At 65.9% G+C, this 27873-nt stretch overlaps 2 protein-coding genes and 1 long non-coding RNA gene across 4 annotated transcripts; 1 reads left to right on the plus strand and 2 right to left on the minus strand.

Annotated features, from left to right (window-relative positions):
- The first annotated feature begins 21 nt into the window (after positions 1 to 21).
- TTI1 (TELO2 interacting protein 1) lies at positions 22 to 12176 on the plus strand. Its single transcript, XM_064167968.1, has 7 exons — positions 22 to 2547; positions 3112 to 3300; positions 3990 to 4138; positions 4769 to 4909; positions 5719 to 5923; positions 6606 to 6693; positions 11069 to 12176. The coding sequence occupies exons 1-7, from the start codon at positions 300 to 302 to the stop codon at positions 11301 to 11303; spliced, it is 3255 nt and encodes a 1084-aa protein (XP_064024038.1). The 5' UTR covers positions 22 to 299; the 3' UTR covers positions 11304 to 12176.
- LOC135188523 (uncharacterized) lies at positions 12162 to 13530 on the minus strand. Its single transcript, XR_010307731.1, has 2 exons — positions 13362 to 13530; positions 12162 to 12903 (listed from the first exon to the last, which is right to left on the minus strand). It is a non-coding gene; the product is annotated as an uncharacterized LOC135188523 (long non-coding RNA).
- Positions 13531 to 15441: 1911 nt separating this feature from the next.
- VSTM2L (V-set and transmembrane domain containing 2 like) lies at positions 15442 to 27837 on the minus strand. 2 transcript variants are annotated; one of them, XM_064167983.1, is made up of 4 exons: positions 27639 to 27837; positions 19319 to 19488; positions 18739 to 18789; positions 15442 to 16932 (listed from the first exon to the last, which is right to left on the minus strand). In XM_064167983.1, exons 1-4 carry the CDS (start codon positions 27745 to 27747, stop codon positions 16621 to 16623), a joined length of 642 nt encoding a protein of 213 aa, XP_064024053.1. In that variant the 5' UTR covers positions 27748 to 27837; the 3' UTR covers positions 15442 to 16620. The 2 variants fall into 2 exon arrangements, with proteins under 2 accessions (XP_064024053.1, XP_064024052.1); XM_064167982.1 differs by having other exon boundaries at positions 18739 to 18792.
- Between the last annotated feature and the right edge of the window lie 36 nt (positions 27838 to 27873).

Raw genomic sequence — 27873 nt, forward strand, 5'->3', positions numbered from 1 at the left:
ACATGTCTGCTCCCTCCCACCCCCCCCGCGGGAGCAGATCGGCGCGCGGCAGCCCCGGGCACGGTCCCGGACCCGCCGAGAGGACTCCGTGAGGCCGCCGAGGGCAGCCGGTGAGGCCGGCCCGGACCCGCCGAGGGCAGCCGGTGAGGGCGCCCCGGACCCGCCGAGGGCAGCCGGTGAGGCCGGCCCGGACCCGCCGAGGGCAGCCGGTGAGGCCGGCCCGGACCCGCCGAGGGCAGCCGGTGAGGCCGCCCCGCGCTGTGCAGCCCCTGCCCCGGGCTGCCCGTCCCCGATCGGGCATGGCCGTGTTCGACACCCCGCAGGAGGCCTTCGGGGCCCTGCGCCCCGTGTGCGTGCAGCTGACCCGGGCGCAGACGCTGGAGAACGTGGGGCTGCTGCGGGCGCGGCTGGCGGCGGTCAGCGCCCCGGCGCTGCAGGAGCTGCAGGAGTATGTCCTGTTCCCGCTGCGCTTCGCCCTGCGCCTGCCGGGGCCCCAGCAGGAGCGCCTGGCGCAGAGCCTGGTGCAGTGCATCTCCGCCGTGCTGGCGGCCACCTGCCTGAAGAAGCCGGAGCTGCTGCGGGAGCTGTTCTCCGAGCTCTGCTCCTGCCTCTCGCCCCCTCCCGGCGCCGGCAGAGCCGCCCCGCAGTCGGAGGAGCTGAAGCTGGCCGTGATCCAGGCGCTGCACACCCTGCTGCATGCGGCCCGCGGGGACGTCGTCCTGTCCCTGTACCAACCTTCCACCCTGCCCCTCCTGGGCTTTGCTGTGTCCTTGCTGCTGGGCCTGGCAGAGCAGGAGAAGGCGAAGCAGATCAAGGTCTCGGCTCTGGGGTGCCTGCAGGTGGTGGTGCTGCAGTGTGGCTGCCAGCAGCACCGGCCCCTGGCCGAGGAGGAGCAGCAGCACTGCGGGGATTTGTTTGCCTCCTTCCTGCCCGGCATGTCCCTCGCTTTGGCTCGGGTGATCACTGGGGACACCAAACAGGGCCACAAACCTGCTGTTTGTGCCATCAGGCTCCTGTACCTGACCCTTGGCTCGGTGATGGCCGATGCCCAGCTCGCCAGGGTGCCACGGAGCAAGGCAGAGCTGCCAGCAGAGCAGTGCAGAGTAGCAGAGCTGATGGTCCACAGGGGACCCGAGTGGAGTCAGAGCACTGCTGCCAAGCTCTCGCTCCTGCTGCAGAAGGTGGTTGAGTTCTCTTCAGTTCACCCCCACTGGAAGGTGAGGCTGGAGCTGGTGGAACTGGTGCAGCACCTGCTGAGGACCTGCAGCCAGTCGCTGGTGGACTCCTTCGGTCACCTTCTGAAGGCCTTGGTCGGGCTGCTGAGCGACGACGACAGCCAGGTGCAGAGCAGGAGCCAGCAGGTGCTGCGGGGCATGGCCGAGCCGGGGGGGGTGGCCCGGAGCAGGGCTCTTGCTGACGTCCTGGCCGAGAACCTGCACTCCCTGGCCACGGCCCTGCCTCGCCTGATGAGCTCGCAGGACGACAGGGGCAAGGTTTCCACGCTCAGCCTCTTGCTGGGCTACCTGAAGCTGCTGGGCCCCAAGGTGGACACCGTCCTCAAGTCCAGGTGCCACCTGCAGCGGCTGGGCAAGGCGCTGGTGCAGGTGCTGGAGCTGGACGTGAGCCCCGTGAAGGTGGTGGAGGAGCGGCAGGGGCTGCGGGCGGGCAGGGCCCGGCAGAAGCAGTTCCGCTTCTTCGCGGAGGAGAAGGTGGCGCAGCTGCTGCAGCAGGTCTGCCGCCTGCTCGGCTACCATGGCAACCTCTACCTGCTGGTGGACCACTTCATGGGGCTGTACGGCGAGTCGGGGCTGTACCGCAAGCAGGCAGCCATGGTGCTGAACGAGCTGGTGACGGGAGCGGCCGGGCTGGGCGTGGAGGTGCTGCAGCGGAGGGAAGCGCCCCCGGACGCGGAGGAGCTGACAGGCTGCGTCGTGTCCATCCTGGACGAGTACACAGACCAGGCCAACTGGGACCTGCCCACCGGCCTGGACGGGGAGGAAACGGGCCCCGAGGAGCCCGCGCAGCGCTCGGCGCCCGCTGCCCGTCCGGCGGGTGGGCACAGCAGCGCGGTCCTGCCGCAGCCGCCCGCCGCGGCCCGAGCGGCGCACAGCAACGCCTGGCAGCTGTGCGTGCAGCTGGAGGGCATGGGGTGCTGTGCCACGGCGCTGGGCGCCGCCTTCCGCCCGCTGCTGCGCTCGGCGCTGTGCCCGCTGCTGGAGAAGGCCGGGGACGGGAGCCCGCTGGTCAGCGAGGCGGCGCTGGGCGCGCTGCGGGACGTCTGCCAGGCCTGCGGGTACCCCTCGGCGCGGGCGCTGCTGGCTGACAACGCAGACTACCTGGCAGATGGCATCGCCCTGGGGCTGCGCCAGGCGGCACAGCGGCCCCGCGCCGCGCGGGTGCTGGGCACCATGCTCAGCCTGTCGGACGCCAGCTCCCTGCCGCTGCTGGAGGATGTGCTGCAGGAGGCGCTGGCCGCCCTGGACCACTCCTACGCCCACCAGGCCTCCACCTTCCTCGGCGTGCTGCACTCGCTGATGGCAGCTTTAGGTATCTGAGGCAGGGTTGCTGTGCCCGCTGCAGCCGCGGGGCACTGCTGGCTGACCTGCGGGCTCCCCCCGGGGGGGGTGCAGGTGGTGTGGTGGCAGCAGCTTGGCTCTGCTGGGTGGCCAGCACAGGTCACCAAAGGCTGTCCCTCTGCACCAGGGGTGCAGGACTGGACTTAGTGTTCCCAGAAGGGCTCTGCAGGAGCACCTGGAGCAGGTTACACAGGGAGGCTGTGGCTGCTCCCTCCCTGGAGGTGTCCAAGGCCAGGCTGGATGAGGCCTTGAGCAGCCTGTTCTAGTGGCAGGTGTCCCTGCCTGTGGGGGGAGTTGGGGCTGGCTGAGCTTTGAGCTCCCTTCCAACCTAACCCATTCTGTGGTTCTCTGTGCCCTTTGGCACCTGGGTTTGACCTCCTCATGCCACCAGGAGGGCACCCTGCTCTGGCAGCAGGTGCCTGCTGCTGTAGCTCAGTCCCAGGAGTCTCGAGTGTCCTCTTTGCCTGTCAGGGGTCCTGTGGCAGCTGTGCCCAGAGGAGGGGACCTCAGGGACCTGTTGGTGCCTCCTTTGCAGCCTGCTGGTTTGGCCCCTGCTGCGGTGAGGAGCGTGGCCGTGGCTGGGCTGAGGAGAGCCAGAGCAGAGCTGAGTCCCAGGGGCAGCAGCTGGTGACAGGACAGGAGCTGGAGCAGTTCTTCCTGGACTACATCAGACAGAAGCAGGTGGCAGAGGGAGATCTTCCTGACACAGAGGATGAGGAGGCAGGTCAGTGTCCGTGTGCTGGGGGGTGTTCAGTGTGCAGCAGGATGCTGCCCTCTCAGCTCTGCTTCTGTCAGGTGGGAGCAGGCTGCAGCCCAGCACCCTGCTGCCAGCCTCAGGGTTGCTCTGAGCTGGCCACAGCTGATGCAGGATGCTGCTGGGTGCTGTTGCTGTGTTCCCCTTAGGGCAGGTGAAGGCTTCTGGGGCTCCAAGCCACAAGCATGCTGTGGTTGTCCTCCCCTCGGCCACATCGTCTGGGGTCAGGGCCCAAGGCTGCCTCTTTCCCTCCCTTGGCAATCCCTGTGCCACTGTCTCCTGCCCTAGTGGTGCCACCAGTTTCTTCTGCTTTGGCCTTGGCAGACCTTCACCCAGGGAACTCTGTACCTTTGCTGGGCTGTGCTGCAGTCCTGACCTTTAAAAGGCTTCCTCTTTAAACACGCAGCCTGCTCACTTTTAACACCCACCAGGGGGCAGGGAGTCCGTGGTGAGGAAGGCTGCAAATGTCAGCCCCCCTGCCGGGAGCAGGGCAGAGAGCAAACCTTTCCCAGCTGGCACTTCACTCCCAGAGCTCAGGCACTGGGCTCCAAAACTGCCAAAGCCTCCCCTGGCAGCTTGCAGAGCAGTTGGGGGGGGGTTGTGATCTCCCAGAACTCCCAGGTCACCTTCATGGCTTCAACAATGTCTTTGTCTTCCAGATGAGGCTCCCCCACTGGCTGCCCCTCAGCTGAGCAGCTCTGCCACCGAGGGAGAGGCTCCTCTGCCAAGCCATGCCCAGCTGGCCAAAGCTGTGATGGAGAGGTGCAGCCATCTGCTGTCCCACCAGAGCCTCCACCTGCGGCTGAAGGTTGGGGACTGGAGGGGGCAGGGGCAGCTGGCGGGGGGGGGGGGTCCAGCAGCATCTGCTGCATGCTTGTGGAGCCTCCTATTGGGGCAGGGTTAGCTCTGCCCTCTGCTTGGCCCACACAGACCCTGCAGGAGAAGGGTTCCCAGGAGAAGCCTGGGGGACAGCAGCCAGGCAGGGCAGGCCCTTAAGGCTTCCCTTCAGGCACCCTCCTGGGGTGCTCAGTTGTGTGCCTCAGCAGAGTCTTCCTCCCATCCCCCTTCCCCAGCCTAGCACACAGCCTGCTGCAGCCTGGGAGAGGCTGGCAAGAAGCAGAGCTCCGCCTGGGGTCGTTAATTAAGAGCAGCCTTTGAAGGTGGCTCCTGCCCAGCTGCAGTGCCAAGGCATAACCCAGATTCTGAGCTCCAGCACTGCCACAGCCCTGCTCAGCTCCTCCTGCAGCTCAAGGGGCAGGGCACCATGCCCTGGTGCCAGCCTGGCTGTGCAGGGATGCCCCTTCCTGTGCTCCCTGCTGGGGCACCCCCACCCACTTTGGTACCAACCCTCCCTTTCTCCTGCTGCGGCGCTGGGGCTGCCCCCGAGTGCCTGGTGCTGCAGAGCTCTGAAACCTCTCTCCCTGCCCTTCTCACCCAGGTGCTGGAGGTGCTGGAGCTGTGTGTGACCGTGCTGCATCCCCATGGCACCCACCTGCTGCCCCTGGCTCACCGGGCATGGCCTGCGCTCCTGCCCCGCCTGCTGGCCGACGACCCCCGGGCAGTGCTCAGGGCCTTCAAGGTACAGCACCCACCCTGCCCACAGCCTGCATGCTGCTGCAGAGCAGGCAGGGGGCTGGGGCATGGCTGTGGCACCGAGCTTGTGGAGTGGGCTTGAGGCATGGTCTGGAAGGCAGCAGCTTGCCCAGCGTCACAGTGCCCAGGGTGGTTGGGAGGTTACTGCCCTGTGCTCAGCACTGCTCAGGCCACCCCTGGAGTGCTGTGCCCAGAGAAGGGCAGCAAGGCTGGGGAGGGGCCTGGAGCACAGCCTTGTGAGGAGAGGCTGAGGGAGCTGGGGGGGTGCAGCCTGCAGCAGAGGAGGCTCAGGGCAGAGCTCATTGCTGCCTGCAGCTGCCTGCAGGGAGGCTGTAGCCAGGTGGGGTTGGGCTCTGCTGCCAGGCAGCCAGGGACAGAAGAAGGGGACCCAGGCTCAAGCTGTGCCAGGGCAGGTTCAGACTGGATGTTAGGAAGGAGTTCCTGGCAGAGAGAGTGATTGGCACTGGAATGGGCTGCCCAGGGAGGTGGTGGAGTGGCCATGGCTGGAGGTGTTGCAGCCAAGCCTGGCTGGGGCACTTAGTGCCATGGTCTGGTTGGTTGGGCAGGGCTGGGTGCTAGGTTGGCTTGGGGGAGCTTGGAGCTCTCTTCCAGCCTGGTTGACTCTATGAAGTTCTGCACAAAAGGAGACTCCACAACCTCTCTGGGCAACCTGCCCCAGGGCTCTGCACCCTCACACCAAGCAAGCTTCTTCTCCTGCTCAGCTGGAGCCTTCTGGGCTGCAGTCTGTGCCCCTGCTGGTGCCCCTCTGCTCCATGAGCCATGTCTCTCCTCTAGGTGCTGTGCACCCTGGCAGACAAGTGTGGGGACTTCCTGAGGCAGAGGTTCTCCAAGGATGTCCTGCCCAAGCTGGTCAGCTCCCTCCTCAGCCAGGCCCCAGCCAGTGCCCGAGCTGGGCCTGTCTACAGCCACACCCTGGCCTTCAAGCTGCAGCTGGCAGTGCTGCAGGGGCTGGGCCCCCTGTGTGAGAAGCTAGACCTGGGTGAGTAGCAGGGACTTGGCCCTTCTGCCCTCAGCTCACCTGCCCAGGCCTGTGCTGGCTGCTGGGCTTCTGCCCCATGGCACTGGGGTCCTGCTTTGTGCCAGCCTCACCCCCTCCAGCTGCTGCTGCACCTCCAGCTGTGCTCTCAGAGCTCTGCAGAGGGAAGTTGGCAGGTCTGTGCTCCCCAGGAGACAACGGGAGAGAAGCTGCTCAGCACCCAGCAGAATCTGGCTGCTGCCCTGCCCCACACATGAGGAGTGGGAGCAAAGTGGAGCCCCTGGAGTGCTCCTTGGGCCATGCTTTGCTCTTCATGAGCTGAAGAACTGGAGCCCAGTTAAGACTTGAAGCCAGCCTGACTGGTTGCATTTGGGGCCCCTCTCTGGGTGCCCCTTTCAGTGCAGCACACCACAGCCCTGTGCTGAATGAGCTCTGAAGTCCTGGCTTAGCTTTCTGGAGCTGCTTTGACGAGGGAGGAGGCTGCTGGCAAGCTGCCCTCCCCTCTCTGCCCTTGATTGCTTCCCTGCCTTGGCAGCAAGAGGCTTAAGAGGTGAGGTCAGAAGGGCTCTGGGTCAGGCACTTCAGAGGCTCAGAAGCCTCTTGCTGCCAATTTAGAGCTGCCCCTGCTGGGCAGCAGCTCTCAGTAGGTCACCTCCTACCCTGCTTTTCTGTTCCGTTTCTGCAGGCGAGAGTGACCTGAGTAAAGTGGCAGATGCCTGCCTGCCCTACCTCAGTGCCAGGCAGCCCAGCAGGCTGCAAGAGGCTGCCCACAGGTAACTGCTCTTAGGTGCAGGAGTGCAAAGGGGGGGTCAGGGGGGACGTGGTGAGCCCTTCGGCAGCCTCCCCTTGCAGGAAGAGTCCTGTGCGGGGAGTCCGCCGTGGGAGTGAGCCTCGGGGTCTGCTCAGGTGTCTGGAGCCCAAAGAGGGGGTTAAGGAGGGGGCTAATGAGGGAGGGAGAGGGGAGGCCAATGGAGGGGCAGAGGTGGGTACTTACCACAGGCCACAGCTGCCCCTGGCCCCTCGCAGTGTGTTGGGCACTCAGCTTGTGCTGCTTTTGCTTTGTCTCCATCCTCCTCTGCCAGAAGCCTTGGGGCTGCTGGTGGCACAGAACTGTTGAGGGGAGACCAGCTGTGCCAGGGGCTGTGCCAGCCATCCCCAGGTGGTTCCTCACTTCATGCCTCCTGCAGCCTGGGGGATTTACTCCTCTTACCGTGTGCCCAGGCTCCTGGCTCACGGCAGCCCAGGCTGTGCCAGGTGCCCTGGAGTTTGTTTGGGAAGCTGTCAGCCTTGGCACCAGCCTTGCTGCAGGGAGGCTGGGGGTGTTTAGAAGAGCACAAACGGTTCAGGTGAGCGCCCAGCAGCTCTCTGAAGTGTGTGACAGGCACTTTGCTGCTCGGTGCTCCTGCTGCTGCCACCTGTTGTCACCTGGAAACAGGGCCAGAGGCATGGAGAGGCAGTAAAGCAAACCAGGAGCCCCTGGCCCTGCTGGAGGTGGGGGTAAAGCCCCCCCAGCCCCTCTGCGTGCCAGCCTTGCCCTCCCTGCATGGAGCAGGAGCACTGCGAGGTTAGGAGAGGGCAGAGCTGCCCCAGCACAGGCTCCCGGGGCGCAGGAAGGGCTTTGTGTGGCTGGGCAGCAGCTCTGGAGGCTGAGCTGTGGGAAGCTGCAGCCCTGCCTTTGTTTGTCTCTCCGCAGCGAGGGGCAGGGAGTTTATTTTTACCTCCCTGGCATTGATGGCCTCGCAGCAGGCAGCGGCAGCGCTCGGCAGAGGGGCTCTGGGCTGCGGGCAGGCAGCCCCCGGGCACAATAGAGCCTTGCCCTGGGCGAGCAGCTGGAGTGGAAAGCACAACCGCCAGGGTTCGGCTGAGTATTTAGAGCCTGAGCTTTTAACTCGGTAACAAAGCAGCCTGAAAGCTGCACAGTTCCCAGCCCCAGCCCCCCTCCTCTCCCCGGCAGGGCTGGGGGAAGGGCTGAGCCCGGCCTGGGCTGTGCTGGGGTCCTCCCCAGCTGCATTGTGAGGCAGCCTGGCTGCTGCTGGAGGGAAAGGGCAGCAAAGGCCAGGCCAAGGAACTCTCTTTTGCCTCCTGCCTCTTATTTCTGTTCTATTTTAAGGGGAGAAAAATGCCACATCCCACTGCTTCCCCCTGCCCCCCACACTGCACTGAGCAGAGCAGAGGCTCTGCAGCTCTGCTGCACGCAAGGGGGGGCACATCCTGCTGCCCTCCTGGCAGCTGTGCAGGTGGCAGCAGTGCTGCTCTGAGGGCTTGGGGTTAAGTTCAGCCCTGTCTGATCCCTGCTCCCGGAGCCTGCATGGCTCAGAGTTGCTCAGATCAGGACATAGGAGTCACAGGATCCTGGAATGTTTAGGTTGGGAGGGACCTCCAGAGGCCTCCCAGTGCCACCCCTGCACTCAGCAGGGACATCCTCCCCTACAGCAGCTTGCTCACAGCCTTCTGCAGCCTCACCTGGAGCAGCTCCAGCCAGGAGGCCTCAGCTCCCTCCCTGGGCAACCTGCTGCAGTGCTCCAGCAGCCTCCTGCTGCACAACTTGTTCCTCCCCTCCACTCTCAAGCTGCTCTGCTCTCATTCCAAACCACTGCCCTGGTCCCATCTGGGCAAGGGCAATGCCACAGCCTGCTCCATCAAACAACTCTGCAGACAGAGCAGAACTGAATCACAGAATCAGGCAGGGTTGGAAGGGAGCACAAGGAGCAGCCAGTCCCAACCCCCCTGCCATGCCCAGGGACACCCTACCCTAGAGCAGGCTGCACACAGCCTCAGCCAGCCTGGCCTCAAACACCTCCAGCCATGGGGCCTCAACCACCTCCCTGGGCAACCCCTGCCAGGCTCTCACCACTCTCCTGCTCAACAACTTCCTCCTCGCCTCCAGCCTCACTCTCCTCACCTCCAGCTTTGCTCCATTCCCCCCACTCCTGTCACTCCCTGACAGCCTCAGAAGTCCCTCCCCAGCTTTTTTGTAGCCCACTTCAGATCCTGGAAGGCCACAAGAAGGTCACCTGGGAGCCTCCTCTGCTCCAGCCTGCACAGCCCCAGCAGCACGCAGCTCAGCTTCCTGACTGTAGGAATCACAGCAGGGGAAGAGGCTGCTGGGACTCAGCTGGCAGTGAGTGGCCTCTGCTCAGCCTCAGCTCATGAGTTGTGAGCTGCCAAGAACAAGGTCATCTCCCAGAGCCAGCCCCAGCTCCCTGCCCTGAGGCTCCTGCAGGCACCTGAAGGGCTAAGCAGGAATTTGTTTTGGCTGTGGTTCTGGAGCCACAAATAAAGCAAAGAGGAGGAGAAGAGGGGAGGGAGGAACAAAAAAAGAAGGCATTTTGGCTGCCATCCAGGGATGCTGTCATGCCCCAAGGAGGTTGCTTAATCCCATTTATGGGACCCTGTAGTTTTATTAGCTGAAGCAGTGGGAGTGAGTGAATTCTGGAGCTGCAGCTTTGTGCAATGCTCAACAGGCACAGAAATAGATGCTGGGGACTGAAAGAGCTCCAGCATGGCTGGGGAGGAGAGGGAAAGGACAATAGGCTTTGGGATAAGAGGGCTGCTGGGAGTATTCCAGGGCAGGAACATTAGCCAAAGCCCCCAAACCACCTCCGAGCTACTGCAGAGGAGTTTAGGGGAGCCAAGGAGCACTGGGGGGGTGCCTTGGCAAATAAACCACGGTGGGGAAAGAGACCTGAAACACCTGAGGAGCAGGGGGGCAAAGCTGGGATGTGGATGCCCAAGGGTGGGTTAAGCTGCATCATCCCTGAGCAGCTTTTCAGTGGAGGGAGGCAGCTGCCAGCACCTCCTGCCAGCTCAGGGTGCTCAAGGCCTCATCCAGCCTGGTCCTGAACACCTCCAGGGGGGTTGTGGAGCACAGAAGCACAGAAGGTGATCTTTGGGATCTTTGATCACATTGGATGCTCCTGTGCTCCACAACCCCCCTGGGGAACCTGTGCCAGGCTCTCACCACTCTCTACCTGTGCCAGGGTCCCACCACAGTGCTGCAGCGAGGTCTGAGCAGAGGTGAGGGGCAGGATCCCCTCCCTGTGCTGCTGCTCTCCCTGCTCTGGCTGCAGCCAGCACACAGCTGGCTCTGGGCTGTACCCAGTGCTGGCTGCTGGGCACTTTGTCACCAGCTGACAGCCCCAAGGCCTTCTCCTCAGGGCTGCTCTCAGCCACTCCTCACCCAGCCTGGCTTTGTGCTTGAGGTTGCCCCAAGCCAGCTGCAGGACCTTGCCCTTAGCCTTGTTGAACTGTATGAGCTGTGCCCTCCTGCCAGCCTCTGGCTTTGCTGAAAGCTTGGGTAAAGGGCAAAGAGAGCAGCCACAGCCTGCTCTGTGCTGGCACAGGAGGTCGCTGAGCACAGCTGGAACAAGCTGCACTGCAGCTCTGCACCTTTGGAGAGCCCAAAGTCAGTCCTGCAGCATCCTTGCTAGCCTGGGCATTACTGGCAGCTGGCACCCACAGCCTGGGCTCGACCACATTAAGCCAACCACCTGCACGTGGCCAAACACCACCAAACAGTGAGGTTAGAGAGAGAGAGAATCACAGCAGCAAACAAAGCTGGGCTGGCCCCGGGGCTCCTTGCCATGGAAACAGGTTGCTTGGAAACTACCCCGGAGTTAGTTGGGCAGTGTGGAAGTTCCTCAGCTGCAGAGCACTTCAGGTTCTCAGGCAGTGGGCACAGAGCCATTGTGGGCACAAGAGGCTGGCAGCTCTCCGGGCACCAGCAGGCCTCCCCCAGGGCAGGGGAGCTGAGGAGGGGGGGCAGGGGAGCTGAGGAGGGGGGGCAGGGGAGCTGGGGCTGCTCCCTCAGCTCCCAGGAGGCAGAGCTGTGTGCTGCAGGAGGCAGGGAGTGGAGTTCCCAGCTCCTGGGTTTACCTCCCAGGGCATCTTTCTTGCCCAGCCCTGTGCTGTGCCCTAACACCAGCACAAGAGGGAAAGGCCTCAGGCTGCCCCGGGGGAGGTTTAGGTCGGAGGTGAGGAACAATTTCTTACCCGAGAGGGTTGCCAAGGGCAGGCCCAGGCTGCCCAGGGCAGTGGTGGAGTACCCATGGCCGTGGGGGAGCTGTGCAGAGCTGCTGGCAGTGACGCTGGTGGGCACCATCACCAGCCCTCCCTTAGCCTCTTGCCTTTCCTTCTGCTGTTTTCCAGTGTCTTCCTTCACCTGATGCAGATGGACCCTGACAGCACCTGGCTGCTGCTGACCGAGGTGTGCTGCCCCCAGCGGTTCCAGCCGCCCCATGCCAGCCTGCGCCCGCTGCGGCTGCCTGGCATGGGCAGGCCACGGGACGAGTTCACCCACAACGTGCAGCTCCTGCTGGAGAGGCTGGGCCAGCAGGAGGGCAGGGCAGCAGGGCTGGGCACGCAGGAGCCTTCTCCTCCTTGAGACACCTGCAGGTCAGCTGGCAGGGGCAAAAGGAACCCCCCAGGGCGGAGCTGCCCTGGGAAATGCCCTCGGGCCACTAATCCTGCCGGGGGCAAGGCATGAGCTGCCCAGTCAAGGCACCCGGCCCTGGGCAGAAGTCTGGGGGTCTGAGGATGAGGTGAGAGCATCACCCCAGCTCCTCCTGGCTGGGCCCTCCCTGCACCTGCTGCTGGAGGGAAGCCAGTCTGGGGGGGCACCAAAGCCCTTTTCAGGACCAGTAAAGAGCAGTGCCAGTGAGTGCCACCTCAGTGCCACCGTCGAGGGCAGTGTCCTCCTGCAGGGCTCTGGCTCTGCAGTTCGCTCAGGCTGCCCTCCAGGCTGCCCAGGCCTCCCCACAGCTCCTCCAGAGGAGGTGCCAGCCCTGCAGTGCAGCACTCAGGGCACTTATGGCTCGTTCCCAAGGGCAGCTCAGGGGAGCAGCTCCCTCCCCGTGCCCAAGTACAGCCTGGGCAGGCTCACTCACAGTCCAGTCCTGAAGGCAGTGCCATTGGGTGGTGCCACAGCAGTGCCATGCTTTGCTTGGGCAGGCTCAGCACCATGCAGAGAGGGCAGTGGGCCCTGGGCTCTGCCCCTGCCCAAGGGCTCCTCTGCCCCCCAGGGCACAGCAAGGGCTCTCTGCTCCCCTGGGAGAGGCTTTGCTGCTCCAGCCCCAAGGACCAGCCCCAGCTGCTGCTGCCAGACCATGCTGCCTGCTGGATGCCACCTTCACCCCGAGCCACTGCTGGCAGCAGGCTGGCACCTGGGGGAGAGCTGTGCAGCTGGAGCAAGAGGCCAGACCCAGGCTGGGAGGCTCAGGAGGACAAAACCAAAGCAATAAAGTGACTGTTAGGTGGAGCAGGTTTGTGCCTCGCTGCTGGGGCCCTGGGTGGGCATGCAATGCGTCTCAGCTGCGGGCCCGAGGGGGCTGCTGGTGGTACCCACCCCCTGCCCTGGGGCTGGCATTGCCTCCCCTGCTGTTTTCAGGCTTGCTTCTGGTGGCTTCTGCAGGCAGCAGCTCCTCGGCAGGCAGGGCAGGGCTGCAGTTCGGCTCTTGCCCTTTCCGGGGGGGTCTCCCCTGCCCCTCGCTGTTGAGTGCTGAGCTCTGGGCTGGGCTTTGTCCGAAGGAGCCCCTCAGGGCTGAGCTGCCAGGGGAAGGTGGCAGAGCAGGACGGTGAAATAGCACCTTTGATCTGCAGAGCACCCCGGGGGCTGCTGCAGAATGTTCTGGATTGTTGTAGCACCTGATGGAACTCATCCATCAGCTGCGCCCTGCCCAGCTCTGCCCTGCCTTCAGCGCCTGCTGCAGCTGGCACCTGGCAGCCAGCAGCACCTCCATGGCACTCGGGGCCCCTGCACTGCTCCCTGCTGTGCCTCTCGCCACAGGCTGTGCCCCTTGCCGGGGTGGTGCCAGCGAAGCATTGCCATTGTCCCGCAGCTCGGTGTCATCCCGCAGAGCAGCCTGGCAAGGAGCACCCTGCTGCTGCCCAGGGGCACCTGCGGGCACGGGCTCTGGGCTGGTCAGCTCCGGAGGCAGCAGCAGCAGCAGCCCAGGCTGGGTTCACCCCTGCCGGGAGCAGGCAGGCTGAAAGGAAAGCAGGAGTCAGCTTCGTCCTGGCCTCTGTTAGAATGAAGCTGTTCCTCTGCCCGGGAGGAGCAGCCAGGTGCCATCGGCGGCACCCACCACAGCAGAACCCCTCTGTGCCTGCCACCCAAGTGCCAGCTCACCCCATCCTGCCCACCCTGGGACCCTTCCCAGGTGCCAGCAGCCAGCCCACCCCATTCTGCCCACCCTAGGACCCTTCCTGACTTCCAGCAGCCAGCCCAGCCCATCCTGTCCTGCCCACCCTGGGACCCTTCCCAGGTGCCAACAGTCTGCCCAGCCCGGGGAACCCCCCAGCCTGGCTGTGCCCCCAGCATGGCACAGCACCGGGTCTGCCATCCCACCCTCACTGCACCACCGTGTCGGTGCCGCTGCAGTTTTGAGGCCCCGGTGGGGGTGGCTCAGGCGCAGCCGCCGCGGGGGGCTGGGAGGGGACTCACCTGCGGCATGCTCAGGGCTGGGCTCCCGCAGCTTTGAGGTCTCTTCCACCCGCGACAGTTCCGTGGGCTTTGGGCCGCGGACCCCCGGGTCGTGCCCAGGCTGGCCAGAGGGCTTGTGGCACCACGCTGGAGCCCAGCCCGGGCAGCTCGCTCCCTGCCAGCTGCGGGCCAGGGCTGTGCCAAGAGAAGAGTTCTCTTTAATCGCCGCGGCTGGTGCCGGAGGGAGGGGAGGGACTGGGACCAGCTGTGCCCCTTAGGGAGGGGAGGGACTGGGACCAGCTGTGCCCCTTGGGGAGGGGAGGGACTGGGACCAGCTGTGCCCCTTGGGGAGGGGAGGGACTGGGACCAGCTGTGCCCCTTAGGGAGGGGAGGGACTGGGACCAGCTGTGCCCCTTAGGGAGGGGGCCTTGGGCTGCCGCTCCAGCTGCCTGGGTTGGGGGCTGATGGAGCCCAAACCACCACAGACACTGATGGGGCTCAGGGGCTGCTGCCAAGCTTCACCCCACAGCTGATGGGGCGCCCAGACAGCACTGCCCCGGCACAGTGGGCACCAGGGCACTCAGGCCCTTAGCATAGCCCCGGTGCCCAGGAACCACCCACACGCCCCCCCCCACACACACAGCTGGGCACAACCAACTGCACCGAGGCACCTGCAGAGCCCCAGCATGGCTCCTCCTGGGGCTGTCCTGGAGATGTGCCCCCCGGGTACGGTGCAGTGCCAGCGGCGCGGTGCCCACCTCAGCTCCCTTAGCGCCTCTGCTGCATTACAGGCTGAGCAAATTGCCTTTGTCTGGAGCAGGGTAATGGGCAGCAGAGAGTCTGCCTGGAGATGGCATCTCCGCCAGCCCCCTCCCCGCCCGGCCCTGACTCGCCTGGGAAGCTCATTTGCAAACCCGCCCCGGGGGCTCGCTGCTGCCCTGCCCTCACCCCATGCCCCAGCAGGCTCCTGAGCAGCTCCCTCTCAGCCCACTGGAGCCCAGGGCTGAGCGCCCTGGGGGGCAGGAGGGGTGCTCCTGCCCCACCGAGTGCCCACCCTCACCACCCAGAGTAGACCTGGCCCCAGCTCTGCAGAGCGGAGGGGCTGCCTGGGGGTGGCACAGCGAGTGGGGGCTGCAGCTGGCTCACCCCACTCCAGCCCTGCCCCTACCAATCTGCCCCGGCGGGGGAAGCACAGAAACCCCTGCCCAGCCTCCTACCGTGCACAGACCCAGCCAGGAACGCACCCGGGGGAGAACCCCGCGCCCGGGGCTGGCGGTGCAGCTCCACACCGCAGCCCTCGGGCCGGGCACTGCAGCTCCCTTCGCGGCTCCCCAGCCCCGGGGGCCTGCGCACGCAGCTATTTGTTTGCTCTCCCCGGAGGTGATTCGCAGCCCTTTGCCTCTCCCCCTCTCTCCTCCGGGGGCTGAGTTTTGCTGCCCAGTGCCACTCCTGCTCCCCTAGCAGGGAACATGTCCCGAGAAGGGGCATGCAGGAGCCAGGGCAGAGCAGCGGTGCCCAGCACAAGCCTCTCGCCCTGCAGGAGTTCCTGGGGCTCCTGCTCATTCACAGTCCATGCCAGGGGCTCCCCAGGATCTTAGCTAGGTGAGGAACCCAGGGGGGACAGCCTGGGTCTTGCCACATCCCACAGCCGCTAGCCACACCACCCCTTTCCCCTGCCACTGGCACTGGCTGGCACCACACCGATGTGCTGCCCATCAGCCAGGGCAGTGCTGGCAGCCAAAGCTAGGCTGGGCACTACCAGCGCTGGGAGCTGCTCTGCCCTGGTGGATCAGCCAGCACCCACCCCCACTTTGGGCACTTGCTGACTGGGGATGAGGCCTTTGGTGTGGGTGCCCAGGCAGGGGTCAAGGCTGGCACCTAGAGAGGAGCAGAGCCCTCGCAGCCTCCCACCGCACCCTGGTGCAAAGCACCCCCAGCTCACCTGGGGCCCAGCCACACCCTGCACCCATGGCACAGCCCCACCCTGCTCGGGAGGGCAGGGAGCACCCCGGTGCAGCCTGATTCCCTTCCTCCCCGAGAGCAGCCCCAGCCGTGCCCGTCTTTAGCCGAGTCACTGTGCCCGGACAGAGAGCCCAGAGGAGTCGTTTGAAGAGCTTTATTAGCTGCAGCAGGTCTGGTGGCACAGGCTGGGCGGCACGGGCGAGTGACGGCAGGGGAGCAGCACCTGGCACCCGGACGGGGAGGCTCAGGACTCCTCCGTCCCTGCCACGGCTCTGTCCCCAGCAGCGGTGCTGCCCGCGGGGGCACTGGGATGGGCTCTGCCATCTGCGGTGTGATATGGGAGCCCATGAGCCGGACCCTGCCCAGGATGGCACAGTGCCATGGCACGGGAGGATTCGGAGCTCGGACAGGAGCAGGAGACCCAGAGCCACACCGGCGTGGGCAGCAGCGACAGAGCAGGCCGGGGGAGGCGGCAGAGCCTCTTTCCTCCGTGAGATGCAAAGGGCTGGGAGGAGAGACGGTGACAGGGAGCCAGCTCTGATGGCACAGCTCCCCGGGCACACACGGACCGCGGGCAACTGCCTGGCTGGGCAATGCCGCGGCACGGCCCGCAGCACCATGGCTGAGATGGGAAGAATGCTGGGAGTGTGCCAGGAGTGTGCCAGGAGCGTGCCAGGAGCGTTGCCTGCCATCCTTCCTCCACTGAGCTCAGGTCTTGACGTGCTGGGGCGGCGCTGGCAGGGGCATGGGCGAGGGCATGGGCATGGGCAGGGGCAGGGGCAGGCGATACACGGGGGCTGTGAGATGGATGCTGGAACTCAGGTGGGCACTGCGAGGCTGGAAGGGAGCAACTAAAGTGGGGCCTCCTACGGGGACAGTTGGGTGGTTCTGCAAAGCACACGGGAGGGCAGGGAGGGTCTCACGGGCAGGGGGGAGGTCCCCACCGGGCACGCAAAGCTGCGGAGCGCCACGGCCCGTGGCACCACGCGTGGCTGAGAGCAGCAGGGTACCTGCCCACGCGGGGCCACAGGGATGGGACCACCGTGTGTGGGTGTACGCCCCAGCCCCGGAGCACGGTTCCAGCGATGCCCCCCTGGCACGGACACTGTTCTGCTCCCACACAGAGCCCTGGCACCGCTGCATCGCAGGGCTGGGGGAGAAACTGAGGCAGCAGCGGCTGGCGGGAGGAGGGCGGGGGGGGGGTGGTGGGCAAGATGGGGCGGTGGGACCAGTCTCTGGCAGGGGGTGCGGGACCCTCGACGGGTCCACTGAGTCCGGGGGCGGCGGGGGGCTCCGGCGTCCCCCCGGCACCGCCTGCCTACAGCGCGCAGGAGACGTCTGCCGAGCGCTTCTTCAGCTCCTTCCCGGCTTTGTGGTGGTGGTGATGGTGGTGAGCGTGGGCTGAGCCCGGCGCGGCGGGGTCCGGCAGCGGAGCTCCCCGCAGCTGGGTGTCCTGGGGGTGCCCCGCGCCCCCCGCCGCCTCCACCCGCAGGTAGGCTTTGACCTTGTGGTGCCTCGCCTTGCCGTCGCTGGAGTCGATCACTCGGCACTCGTAGGTCCCCTCGTCCTCCGGCTTCACCCGCGACAGCCGCAGCTTGTGGGAGATGTTGCTGCCAACCACCTTCACCACCTGCAGCGGGGCGGACAGGGGGTCAGGGGGCTCCCAGGACCCACACACACCCCTCGATCTGTGCCAGCCCCCAATCACAGGATCACGGGATCAGAGGGGTTGGAAGGGACCCAAAGGGATCACAGGATCAGAGGATGTCAGGGGCTGGAAGGGACCCAAAGGGATCACAGGATCAGAGGATCCGAGGGGTCGGAAGGGACCCAGAGGGATCATGGAGCCCAACCCCCGTGCCAGGGCAGGACAGGGCACAGAGGAACGCATCCAGACATCCCCCCCCGCACCGTGCCCCAGCCGTGTGGCTATGATGAAGGAGATGATGAAAGTGGCCTCCCGGTGTGGGGGACACCCCGGGCCGTGGGGTGCCGGGGCCGGGAGCTGGCCGCGGAGCCGCGCCGGCTAATTAGCTTTTGTACCAAATTGATTCGCTCTCAGCATTTATCACCCAATGAAATTTAAGACTCACTCAGCAGCCGCGGCCGCCGCCGGGCGGGGGGCAATGAATCAGAGTTATGGCCCGCCCCGGGGCCCGGCGCTGCTCCCCGCCCTGCGCCCGGCCGGCAGCGGCCGTTTGTCTGCTCGCCTTAGCTGAGCGGTTTACGGCGTTCCGGGAGACCGGGCTGGGGGCTGCCGCCGGGCGGACGCGGGCGGCAGGGCGGGCAGCGCCAAGACGTGGGCAGCAGCGTGGGGACGGGCACACACCGCCGGCCCGTCCGACGGGCTGAGCTGCCGCGGCCAGCGCCCGCACATGGCGTGCATGTGCAGATGCCAGCTGCTGCCAGCACACGCCGGCATGTGCCAGTAAATGCCAGTATATACCAGCACATGCCAGTACATGACAGCATATGCCAGTATATAGAGGCACACACCAGCACATGCCAGCATGTGCCAGTAAATGCCAGTATATACCAGCACATGCCAGCACATGCCAGCATATAGAGGCACATACCAGCACATGCCAGCATGTGCCAGTAAATGCCAGTACATACCAGCACATGCCAGAATATACCAGTACATGCAGGCACATGGCAGCACATGCCAGTGTATGCAGGCACATACCAGCACACAACAGCGCACATGAGCAGCTGGTCTGGTGGCCCTGTGGCCCATGGGCTACCATGAGGTGCCAGTGCCCTTGGCGTGGCCGTGGGCCTGCAGCCATCAACACCCACCCTGCAGCACTGGGGGCTGGGGATGCCCTGCAGGCTATTTCTCCAGAGCAGGTCCTGAGACGGGGTAGGAGGGCAGCAGGAGACTGCGCCCAGGGGCTGCAAGGTGGGAGGGGTGGCAGGGTGCCAGCTCCAGCGTGAGCGTGCCGGGGCACTGAGGCCATCACGGGCAAGCAGCTGCCAGGAGAGCCCTCGGTGTCAGGAGAGCAGGGAGTCACTTACTGAAATTAATGGCTGGGAAATTGAGAACTAATAAAAGCAAAGCCCAATTTGCCGCTGCCGCCGGCGCCGCGCAGCCGCTGCCCTGCAGGTCACCCGGGCCTGCCCGCGCCCACTCACCCACGGTTTATCACCGCTCCCAAGGCTGCTGGCTCCCGGTGCTGAGCTGGGCACAGCCAGCCTCCCCGTCCCGCTGTTCCCAGCCTGGGCACGGCAGCACCAGTGGGACCAGTGCGCCCCCACCGCATCCCAGGGCACTTCCTCTGGGGCCGTGCAGGGAGACCCAGCCCCAGGAGAGCCTCCTGCACTCCAGCTTCATGCAGTGCTGGGTGCTGGCACTGCTGGGCAGGTTCCAGCACAGCCCCCAGGCACAGCCCCTGGGAGCCAAACTCCCCCCCCCCGCCCCCTTAGCCAAACTCACGCTGATTTTGGTGGCGTCCTTGCCAGGCTCCTCCTGTGCTGCCACTTTCAGCTGCTGGGCAGAGCAGGACAGTAGCAGGATCAGGGAAGAAAGAGGAGTTGTCAAACGGCTGGAAGGAGGCAGGAGGCCACCAGCCCCTTGCCCACCCCCTGAGTGAAGAGGAGGAAGGAGAAGGGAGAATCTGGAGTGGGCCCCCAGGAGAGTCCCACCCACTGCTGTCCCCACTAACCCCAGCCCCCGCCCAGTCAGCTGCAATCGGATGGGGGAGATGGGCAGCAGCCTGGCACCCTTCAGCAGGCACCAGCAGCACCAGGGCCAGGGCATTTGGGCTCCCCACTGTGCCAGGCAGCTGGCTCCCCTCCTGCTCCCCACATCGGGCTCTGTGACAGAGGGCCCACGGGCTCTGCCCACGCGTGCAGCGCAGAGCGGGTAGGGGCAGCTGTGTGCAGGGCTGGGCAGCACCGAGGATGCTGCTGCAGGGCGGGGACCCCCCTGGGACCCCAACACCAGCTGCTGCAGCACAGGCCTGGGTGGGCGCGGGGAGGGGGCGCCGCCGGAGCCGGGGCAGGGGGGGCGTTACCTGGTCGGAAGCCCAGGTCTGTTTGTCCGTCCAGTCCCTGTGGTTGCGGACGTACCACCACTGGATCTCAAGGGAGTAGGAGGGGGAGCCGGTGCCGCGGAAGGAGCAGGCCATCTCCACGTCCTCGCCCGCCTGCGCCGTCATGTCGTGGGGGGCCTCGGTGAAGAGGGCTGCGGGAAACAGAGCCAGGGGCTGCGGGCGCCTGCTGGGGTGTGCCAGCGCCTTGCCGAGCGACGGTGCTGCCACCAGGAGTGCCCTGAGCCCTCCCCCGGCCAAACAGAGCCAGCACCTCCAGCGGAGGGGACAGGTCTCCGCCACTCAGGCGGACCCCTCCCATCCCCAGATGCCCCTCTCCCACCCTAGTGCCCCCTCCCCAGCCCTGACAGAGCCACCCAGCACCCCCCAGGCCCTGACACTTTGCAAAAAGCAGCAGGAAGGAAAGGAAGGAGCTGGAGCCTCTGTGCCCCCCCAGCCCCACCCTACCTCTGGGACTCCTGCCCTAGACGAGCGCAGGAGCCGCTGCTCCTCCGGGGGCAGCAGGGCCGGGCAGTGTGGTCACCCCTGCCGGCAGCAGGCCAGGAGCAAGCTGTCTCCTGGTGCGCCCCAGCGCCTCTCCCACTCGCCATATGTTTTGCCTTCGCTGCTCAAAACAAACATCGTTGGGAGATGTAATTAGAATTCTTTTCATCTCCTCCGGAGGGATGATTGCTCCTCTGCCAGGCCGCTCCCGCCGCGCGGGGCACCTGCAAAGGCTCTGCCACAGCCTGCGCTGGCATCTGCCTGCCGTGGGGACAGGGGCTGAGAGCCCAGCACCAGCGCGGGCAGGCCTGGGGCTGCCAGCTCCCTGCACTCCCCTAGCCAACGATTTGGCCGCAGGGGCAGCCAGGGGCTGCGGGCAGGGGCTGAGGGGAATGGGGAACACCTGCTCTGTGCCACTGCCCAAAGCTGCCGGCCCTGCCTTGCCATGAGCTGCAGCGTGTGGTGCCCAGCCCAGCCAGGTCGCGGTGCGCCTGTGCCCTCCTGTCTTCAGCCACCTCAAACTGCAGGTGCCAGCAGTGCCAGCAGTGCCCCGGGGACGCACACCTGGCAGGGGCAGCACACAGCTCCCCGGAGCCTCTTGCCAAGCCCTGATCCCCCTGGAAAATGAACCATCAGCAGCCCAGGGGAGTTAATGCCTTGGACATCTCCCTGTCCCTCCGGACCCAGGGACATCCCAGGCACTGGTCCCGTCCCTCTAATCCGCCCCGGCAGGAGCTGAGGGAACACCCAGCATGAGGCTCTGATGACCTGGGCACTCCTGGCTAGGCACCTGGCATGGCTCCTGCACCCCCCTCACCCAGGACCCCGATGCCAGCAGCCTCGTGGGCTCTGTGCCAGGGTGCAGAGGGAATCTCAAGCCGGAAGCAGACAAGGGTTGTGGGAAGAGCAGAGGGTCTGGCACTGCCCAGTGCCAGCTGCTCCTTGGTGCCCCTGCCACAGTGGTGCCGGGGCTGCCGTGTCCAGCCAATACTCACCTGCTGGTCCCCCAGCCACGGCTGGGATAAGGCTTTTGCTGCCCGGGAGCGGTGGGCAAAACCAAGGGGGCTCAGCAGAGACCCTGCAGTCCTGGCTGGGTGTGGGGGGCAGAGGGGGGCGAGAGCCCGAGGGCTGCCAGGGGCGGGATGCGGCAGAGGAAGAGGAAGGGCTCCACACTGCACCTCCTGCCCCGCCGGCGTTAATTGGAGAGCGCGAGCGCTAATTAACCCCAGGGCTCAGCCGCTGCGGTGCACTCAAAGCGGGGCCGACCCCGCCGCTGGCCCTGCCAGCCCCACCGCATCCCTGGGGGGCCACAGTGGGCCCCAGCCCCCTCCCCACGCCCGGCCCCAGCAGCAGCGGTGAGTGACAAGCTGGAAGCCGCTGACAGACAGCTCACGAACCATCCCTGAACAGGGACGGACAGACAGACAACGAGGTCTGACAGCAGCGGGGAAGCTGAAGCCAGTCCCACCCCACCCTGCACACCCCAGTCCTGCATCCCCCCCTCCATCCTAACTCCCACCCCACGGTCCCTGGGCAGGGAGGGGGCTCCGGGACCCCAGTGCCAAGGGACACCCGTGCAGGTCATGTCCGTGGGGTGCTGGGCTGCGCTGCACCCCCAGCCTCAGCAGTCACCCTGGCACCCCCCCAGACAAGGGGCATCTGGGTCACCAGGGTGGTTCCCCGCCCCGGAATCACAGCAGGACAGTCTCTTGTGGCATCGGGAGAGCAGGATGTGGCCGAGGGGCCAGGAGAGGAGCCAGGAGGGCGAGTGAGCCCCACGGCAGCCAGAAACACCAGCAGGGGACAGGGACAGACAGCAGAGGGGATGAGGGACAGATGGACAGATGGACAGACTGAGAGGCGCCCTGGAGTCAGTGAGAGACGGGAGATGCTGTGGGGATGATTTCCTGAGTGGGGTCCAATGGAGAGGGCCAGCAGCTCCCGGAGGGCAGTTCAGCCCTTTCACCACTCTGGGGACAAGGTGCTTGATGTGGCAAGGAAGAGGCCACTCCCAGACCGAGAGCAGCCCCACAGCCGGTCACGGACCCCACACCAGGCTGGCCCAGCTGCCCTGACCCACGGACCCCACACCAGGCTGGCCCAGCTGCCCTGACCCACGGACCCCACACCAGGCTAGCACAGCTGCCCTGACCCACGGACCCCACACCAGGCTGGCCCAGCTGCCCGGCTCCCACTTCCACCGGCACCGCTGGCAGACACTGGGCAGCGCCAGGCTGCTGGAGGCAGCGAACAGCCCAGCCCCTGTGCCCACCCGCGCCATCCCCAGCACCATGCCTCTGCCCAGCGCTGCCGTCGGTGCCGTCCCGGCAGCGGGAGGGCGGGGGCCGGCGGCAGGCTGGCGGCTCCGCGTGCTTTATGGCTGCTACCTGCCATAAACCGAGCGAGCCAGGATCGATAAATCTTCCAGGAAACAAAAATCAGGGGAAATAAAACGAACTCAATGGGGAAACACAGATAAACGGAATTGAAAGCGCCTGCTGGGACAGCTTGGTGCTCTCATAAACCCGAGATATACAGGCTGCTGCCCGTCGCTGGCACCAGCCGCCGCGGGCACAATCCGTCGCCACAGCCAGCTCGACACGCGCAGGGGCACCTCAGCAGCGAAGGGGCACTGGGCGAGGTGCCAGGGGCAAGGCCAGGTCGTACATGGCCCTAGACACCTGGAATCGACCCGCCAGACCCCTGCCTCATCCCCCGGCAGCCTTGCCCTGTGAGCACATGAGGCCGTGCAGCCCCGAGGAGCCTGGTCAGGACTCTGCCCGCTGCTGGCAGTTTTGGTGGAGCCACATTGCTTTTCCCCGGCACAGCCCACTCGAGGCACTGACCACGGGCTGCTGGGACGACCATGGCTTAACCAGCGAGGTGGGCAGGGTCAGCTTGTGCTGGCACTGGCGCTGCCAGTTCCTCACCTCACTGGGACCATTGCAGCAGTGGTCGATTCCCCCACCAAACTGAGCAGCAGCCCCCTGGCAGAGCCGCGGCTAGGTTGTAGGGTGGCACATGAAGGGCGGGCAGGGGCTGGACCCGAGCAGCCTCTGCCACCCCTTGTCCCTCCCTGCAGCTGCCGCGGCCATGCCGTGGGTGGCTCATTCCCCCCTTCGCACAGCTCCTCGCCGTAGCTCACTGCCCGTCACGGTTCGCTGAGCCGAGACACTCGGGAGCCTAATTGCCAGCATGGCCTGGCGCGGCTGCCATCGCCCCGCCGGCAGCGGGGCAGTGCCGTGAGCCGCGGCGGGAACGGAACCGGCTCCGGGCGTGACCGCTGTGGCCCTGGGCTCACGCTGGGCAGAGGAGCAACCCAACACCCGCAGCTCCCGTGGAGGCTGGACCCCAGCGGTGCCACTCAGCTAATGCTCACCAGCATCCAGACCTGCCCAGGCTACCAGCACACCGCCCACCCACCCACCCTGGGGCTGCACCACTCTGGCACCGGGTCCCCACCACACGCAGGTCCCAGCGCAGATGCCACCACGAGGCAGAATAAAGGCAGGAGGGAGCAGACGGTGCTGCCAGGAGAGCCAAGATGCTCCCTCCCTGTCTGGAGAGCAGGTGAGAGACCCCCCCAAGAGAACCCTGCAGAGCTGCAGAGGCAGACACCACCCCCCTCTCCCGCCCCATCCCTGCCCTCCCTGCCCAGTTTGGTGCTCAGCCCTCCCCAAGGATGTCTGCTGAGAGCCTGCTCCTGCTTCTTCTCCAGCTCCTGCTCCTACCCCTGCCCCTTGGTGGGTCCACACAAACCCTGCGTTGGTTCCTGGCGGATCAGAAGGTGCAGGATGGGCCCAGGAGCAGGAGCATTGGTGCTGCTCCGGCATGGCTGTGCCACCTCCTGCAGTGGGGACAAGAGGGCTACTGGTGTTTGCTCTGCAGGTTGGGTCCAAACCTCCCTCCTCTTCCCATCTGCCCACTAACATCTGTGAGCGGATCTCTGACAAGCCCTCGAGCAGGGCTCCTGACCCAGGGTCACCAAAAACATCACGGCCACAAGCCGGGCGCAAGCGGAGCGGCAGGACAGCCGCCGGCACCGGCTCCACCAGCTGTGCCAGGGCAAAAGGCTTCGGCAGCCGGGGCGGGATGAGGACCAGGGGTGGATCCATCCGCAGACCCATTTGGGCAGCGCCTGGCAGTGCCAGCCCGGTGAGCATCCCGCCAGTGCCTGGCGCTAAGTGCTGCAGGACCGTGGCTCTCCTCCGCCAATGCCCTGAGTGCCCTTTCCAGGAGAAGCTCCAGGCTGGAACACCACAGAAAACAGCCAGGGCCGGGAGGCTCCCGCGGCACGCTGGGGACGGGAACATCATTCCTCTGCCCCTATTTACTGTCAGATTAGCTCAGAATTAGCTCAAATTTGCAGGGCAAATTAAAATCAAAACAAAACCCAGGGAATTCTGACTGGACTGGGGCTCTCTTTGCCAGGGAGCTGGAATTAACCTTGAAACCCGCGAGTGTTTCTAGCACCGAGCCATTGCCACGGCGCTGCTCCCCAGCTCCCACCCTGCCGGCATCTTCCCCTTGTCCAGGTTCTGCCACCGCAGCTCAAGAGATGCCAGCAGTGAGAGTTCAGCCCCAGCCCGGCACCAGGAGCCTTCCCCAGGGAGGTGACTGGCTGCTCCCAGCCGGCTCCTCAGAGTCTCGGTTCTCAGACGGTTCCCTCCCCAGGGAACGAGGCAGAGTCATTATTTGATGGTGTAAGCACAGAACCCTGGCACGGCCCCTCGGAACAGCTCCCGGTGCGGCCCCGGCAGCGCCGCGCCGCCGTCCATCAGCCGCCGCTCACTCCGGTGCTGGTCTCGGCCAGCGGATGGTTCCCAGCGGGCAGGAACCGGGATGGGGCAGCCACGAAGATCAAGCTCCCCTGATCTCACCCTGAGAACCCAAACCATGGGCCACTGGCACCGGTAGGCGCTGCAGGGAGCTGCCCACGCCATGCACCGCACCGGTCTCACAGCGCTGGCAGCACCCGGTGCTCGCAAGCACAGCACCCTCCTGCCCAGCTCTGCCCGCCCCATGGCTGGGGAGGGCTCATCCTGATCCGCTGCATAGAACACGCAGTGTGAGGGCACAGCTGTCACAGCTGGCCCCAGCTGATGGCCCTGATGCTCTGCCACGCACCCACCACAACCAGACCCATGGCGGGGGGCGCAGGTGGGAGATAAACCACAGGCCACGGTAGAGAGGAGATGAAAGAGTCAGAGGCACCAGTAGCTGGGAAGAGGGAAGGGCTGGTGGGGCCACACCAGCTTTCCGCACAGCGTGCACCAAAACCCCCGAGGAGCCGCAAAGGGCAGAGCACCCACCTGGGCCCTGGCCCCCCTCCGGGTCTCCCACCTGGCCCCACCGCGCTGCCCAGGGCTCGGGCTGCAGGTTTGATTTGCTGCCTGGCTCCCGGGGAACGTTATGATTAAAATTAGCTGTCAGTGTCCTAACGCAATAATTCCCAGTGTCTGGTCCATCGTCTGTCAGCTTCTGCGAGGGGAGAGCGAGCGCAGACGTTTGATGAGGAGAGGTGTCAGAAGTAATTGTGCTGAATGACTGCACGAACAGCAGCAGGAAAAACACACTGGGTGGAGAATTCCCATCAGGAAGCGTGAAAAAATCCGGCAGAATGCAAAGTGTTTATGAAAGTAATTGATGGAATAATCAGCGGGGTGTGCCGGCAGGAGCAGGGCAGCCCCCCGGGGAACCGGGGCACGGCTGCCTGCAGCCCCCAGCCCTCGGCAGCAGCTGTACCGACGGCGAGGTACTAACAACCGCGGGAGATGTAAGGAAGGAGCCCGGCTGCTCTCCCTGGGAGTGCCTGCTGCCCGCTGCCCACTCTCCCTGCCCTGCTTCAGGAGGTCCCAGCCAGCGCCGGCGTGAGAGCCGATGGCACCAGCCCAACGTGCACAGGCTGCCTGCAATGGGGGGCATGAATAATTGAAGGCACCAGACTGAGGAGAGGAGAAGGGAGAGACAGCGCAGTGGGCAAGGGAGGGATGGCGAGGAGGGAGCTGCGGCTGGGCAGCGGGGCAGATGGAATCCGTCACTCATCCACCCTCGCTGCATCCATGCTCCGTCCCAGCTCCATCCTGGCTCCATCCCCACTCGAGGCAGAGCCTTTCTGTGGGTGCAGGGAAAGGACTTTCTTTGCTGGTGACTTCCCCCTGCCAGCAGCCCTGACCGCCCTACGAGCAAAGGCCCTCACGGCCTCAGGGTGGTAAGAGGGTGGGAGCTGCTGGCACCCCAAGAGTGGTCGCAGGCACCTGCTAACCCTTGCAGAGCTTCCACTCGATTCCCTCCCCGTATGCGCTGTGGGCAAGGAAAAGACAACAACAATCACGCTACTGGGCTGTGCTGGACCTTCCCTGGGCAGCAGAGGCTCCTCCGGGCCACCAGCACCGGGCAGAGGTGGCAGCGAGCTCCAGACGCCGTCGGCTGCAGGCAGAACCTGGCAGGATCCAGCTGGAACCCCCCCCCCCCCCGTCAGTCCCGGCCCCTCTCCTGCTCCAAGCCCCTAGCCCGCCAGGCTCTCCGGTGCGGAGGAAAAGCAGCAGCGGCGAGGGGTGAGAGGATCGGTGCCCGCTGCTGAAAGGCAATAGATCAGCGATTGATCGAGGGTTCCGCTCGCGGGGGCTGAGCCGATTGGCATTCACCTGCTGAGCGCCAGCGGCTCGTGATGCGTGTCCCACTTCCCGCTGCTGCCCAGCACCCGGTGCAGCTCTGTGCTGGGATTCAGGGAGTTGCTGCAGAACTGCTCCTGGCAGCGGGGATGTGGCTCCCCAGTGCTCGCCTCCCCCCGAACATTTCTCCCCCCGCTCCCTCTCAGCGACCATTTTCACCGTTTATTTGCCTGCCGCTGACTTCTGCGGGGAGCGGCGGCGGCTAATGGAGGCTTCTCGCCCACCTCTCCTCGCCACGCCGGGCTGGTGGCTTTGCCAACCCCCTGCCTTCGCCCCCCACGCAAGGGCAGGTCACCTCCTTCCAACGGTCACTCCCGCAGCCCGCAGGACACGCACACGGCTCCGAGCCCCGCGACTCCTCGGGGCACAGCAGCTCCCTCCACGTACCCAGGGCTCCGGAGCTGGGTGGTGGACGCGGCTGCGACCGGGCACCGGGCACCCACTCGCCGTAACCCTTTCGGGACTCAGCTCCAAACCCGCCTGTGTCACCGCGCACAGAGCGAGAGGGTCCCGCTGGTCCCTTCCGAGGGTGCTCTACCGGCATCTTTGGGGCGGAAGCTGCCCCTCCCTGGCTGGGACAGACCTTGGCGGAGGGGAACCCTGGAAGAGCGGACCCAGCCCCGGCGGGACCCCGACCAGGCTCCGTCGCCGCGCCGAGCCCCAGCGGCGGCAAGGCACGGGAGAGGTACCCGGAGAGCCGCTCCCGCTACCCGTGCTGCAGGGCAGCGTACGACGGTGCGCGGCGGCGTGCACCGGGATGGGCACTGGGATGTGCTCGGGGTCGTGTAGTGCAAATCTCCCTTGGTTCGGCAGCCCAGAGGCGGAACCAGATACCGATCCCCGGGCCCCAGGCACGGGAGCGCCCGAGCCCAGCCCCGGTTCGGCCGGGCCGCTTCTCTCTTCTCGGAGACGCCGGAACGCGAGGCGATGCTGCCCGCGGCGATAAAGCCCAGCGCTGCCGCCAACACCGGGACCCCTCCCTCGCCGCTCGTCCTGCCGCCCGGGCAGGAGCCGCCCCGACCCGGCGTGAAGTGCGCCCCAGGAGCGCTCCGAGCGCAGCCGGCCTTCCCCCCCGGGGCAGCAGCCGCCGCCCCGGATCCCACCCCGCCGCCGCCGCCCTCTCTCACCGCTGCCCGCCGCCGGGGCGTCCCACGGGGGGTGCCGGGAGGCGGCGCCGAGCTGCAGGTAGAGCCCCAGGTAGTGGAAAAGCCCCAGGGCCAGGCCCAGGCCGCCCATCTTGCCGCCGGCGCGGCCGTCCCGGGGGCGGCGGCGCGGCCGGGCCGAGCCCTGTCCCCGGGGCTGCGCCGCGGTCCCGGCGCCGCCGCGCTGCGGAACTCTTCCTTGGCGCGGAGGGAGCCGAGC

The sequence above is a fragment of the Pogoniulus pusillus genome, chromosome 29 (assembly GCF_015220805.1).
Source record: "Pogoniulus pusillus isolate bPogPus1 chromosome 29, bPogPus1.pri, whole genome shotgun sequence".
Lineage (NCBI taxonomy): Eukaryota > Metazoa > Chordata > Aves > Piciformes > Lybiidae > Pogoniulus > Pogoniulus pusillus.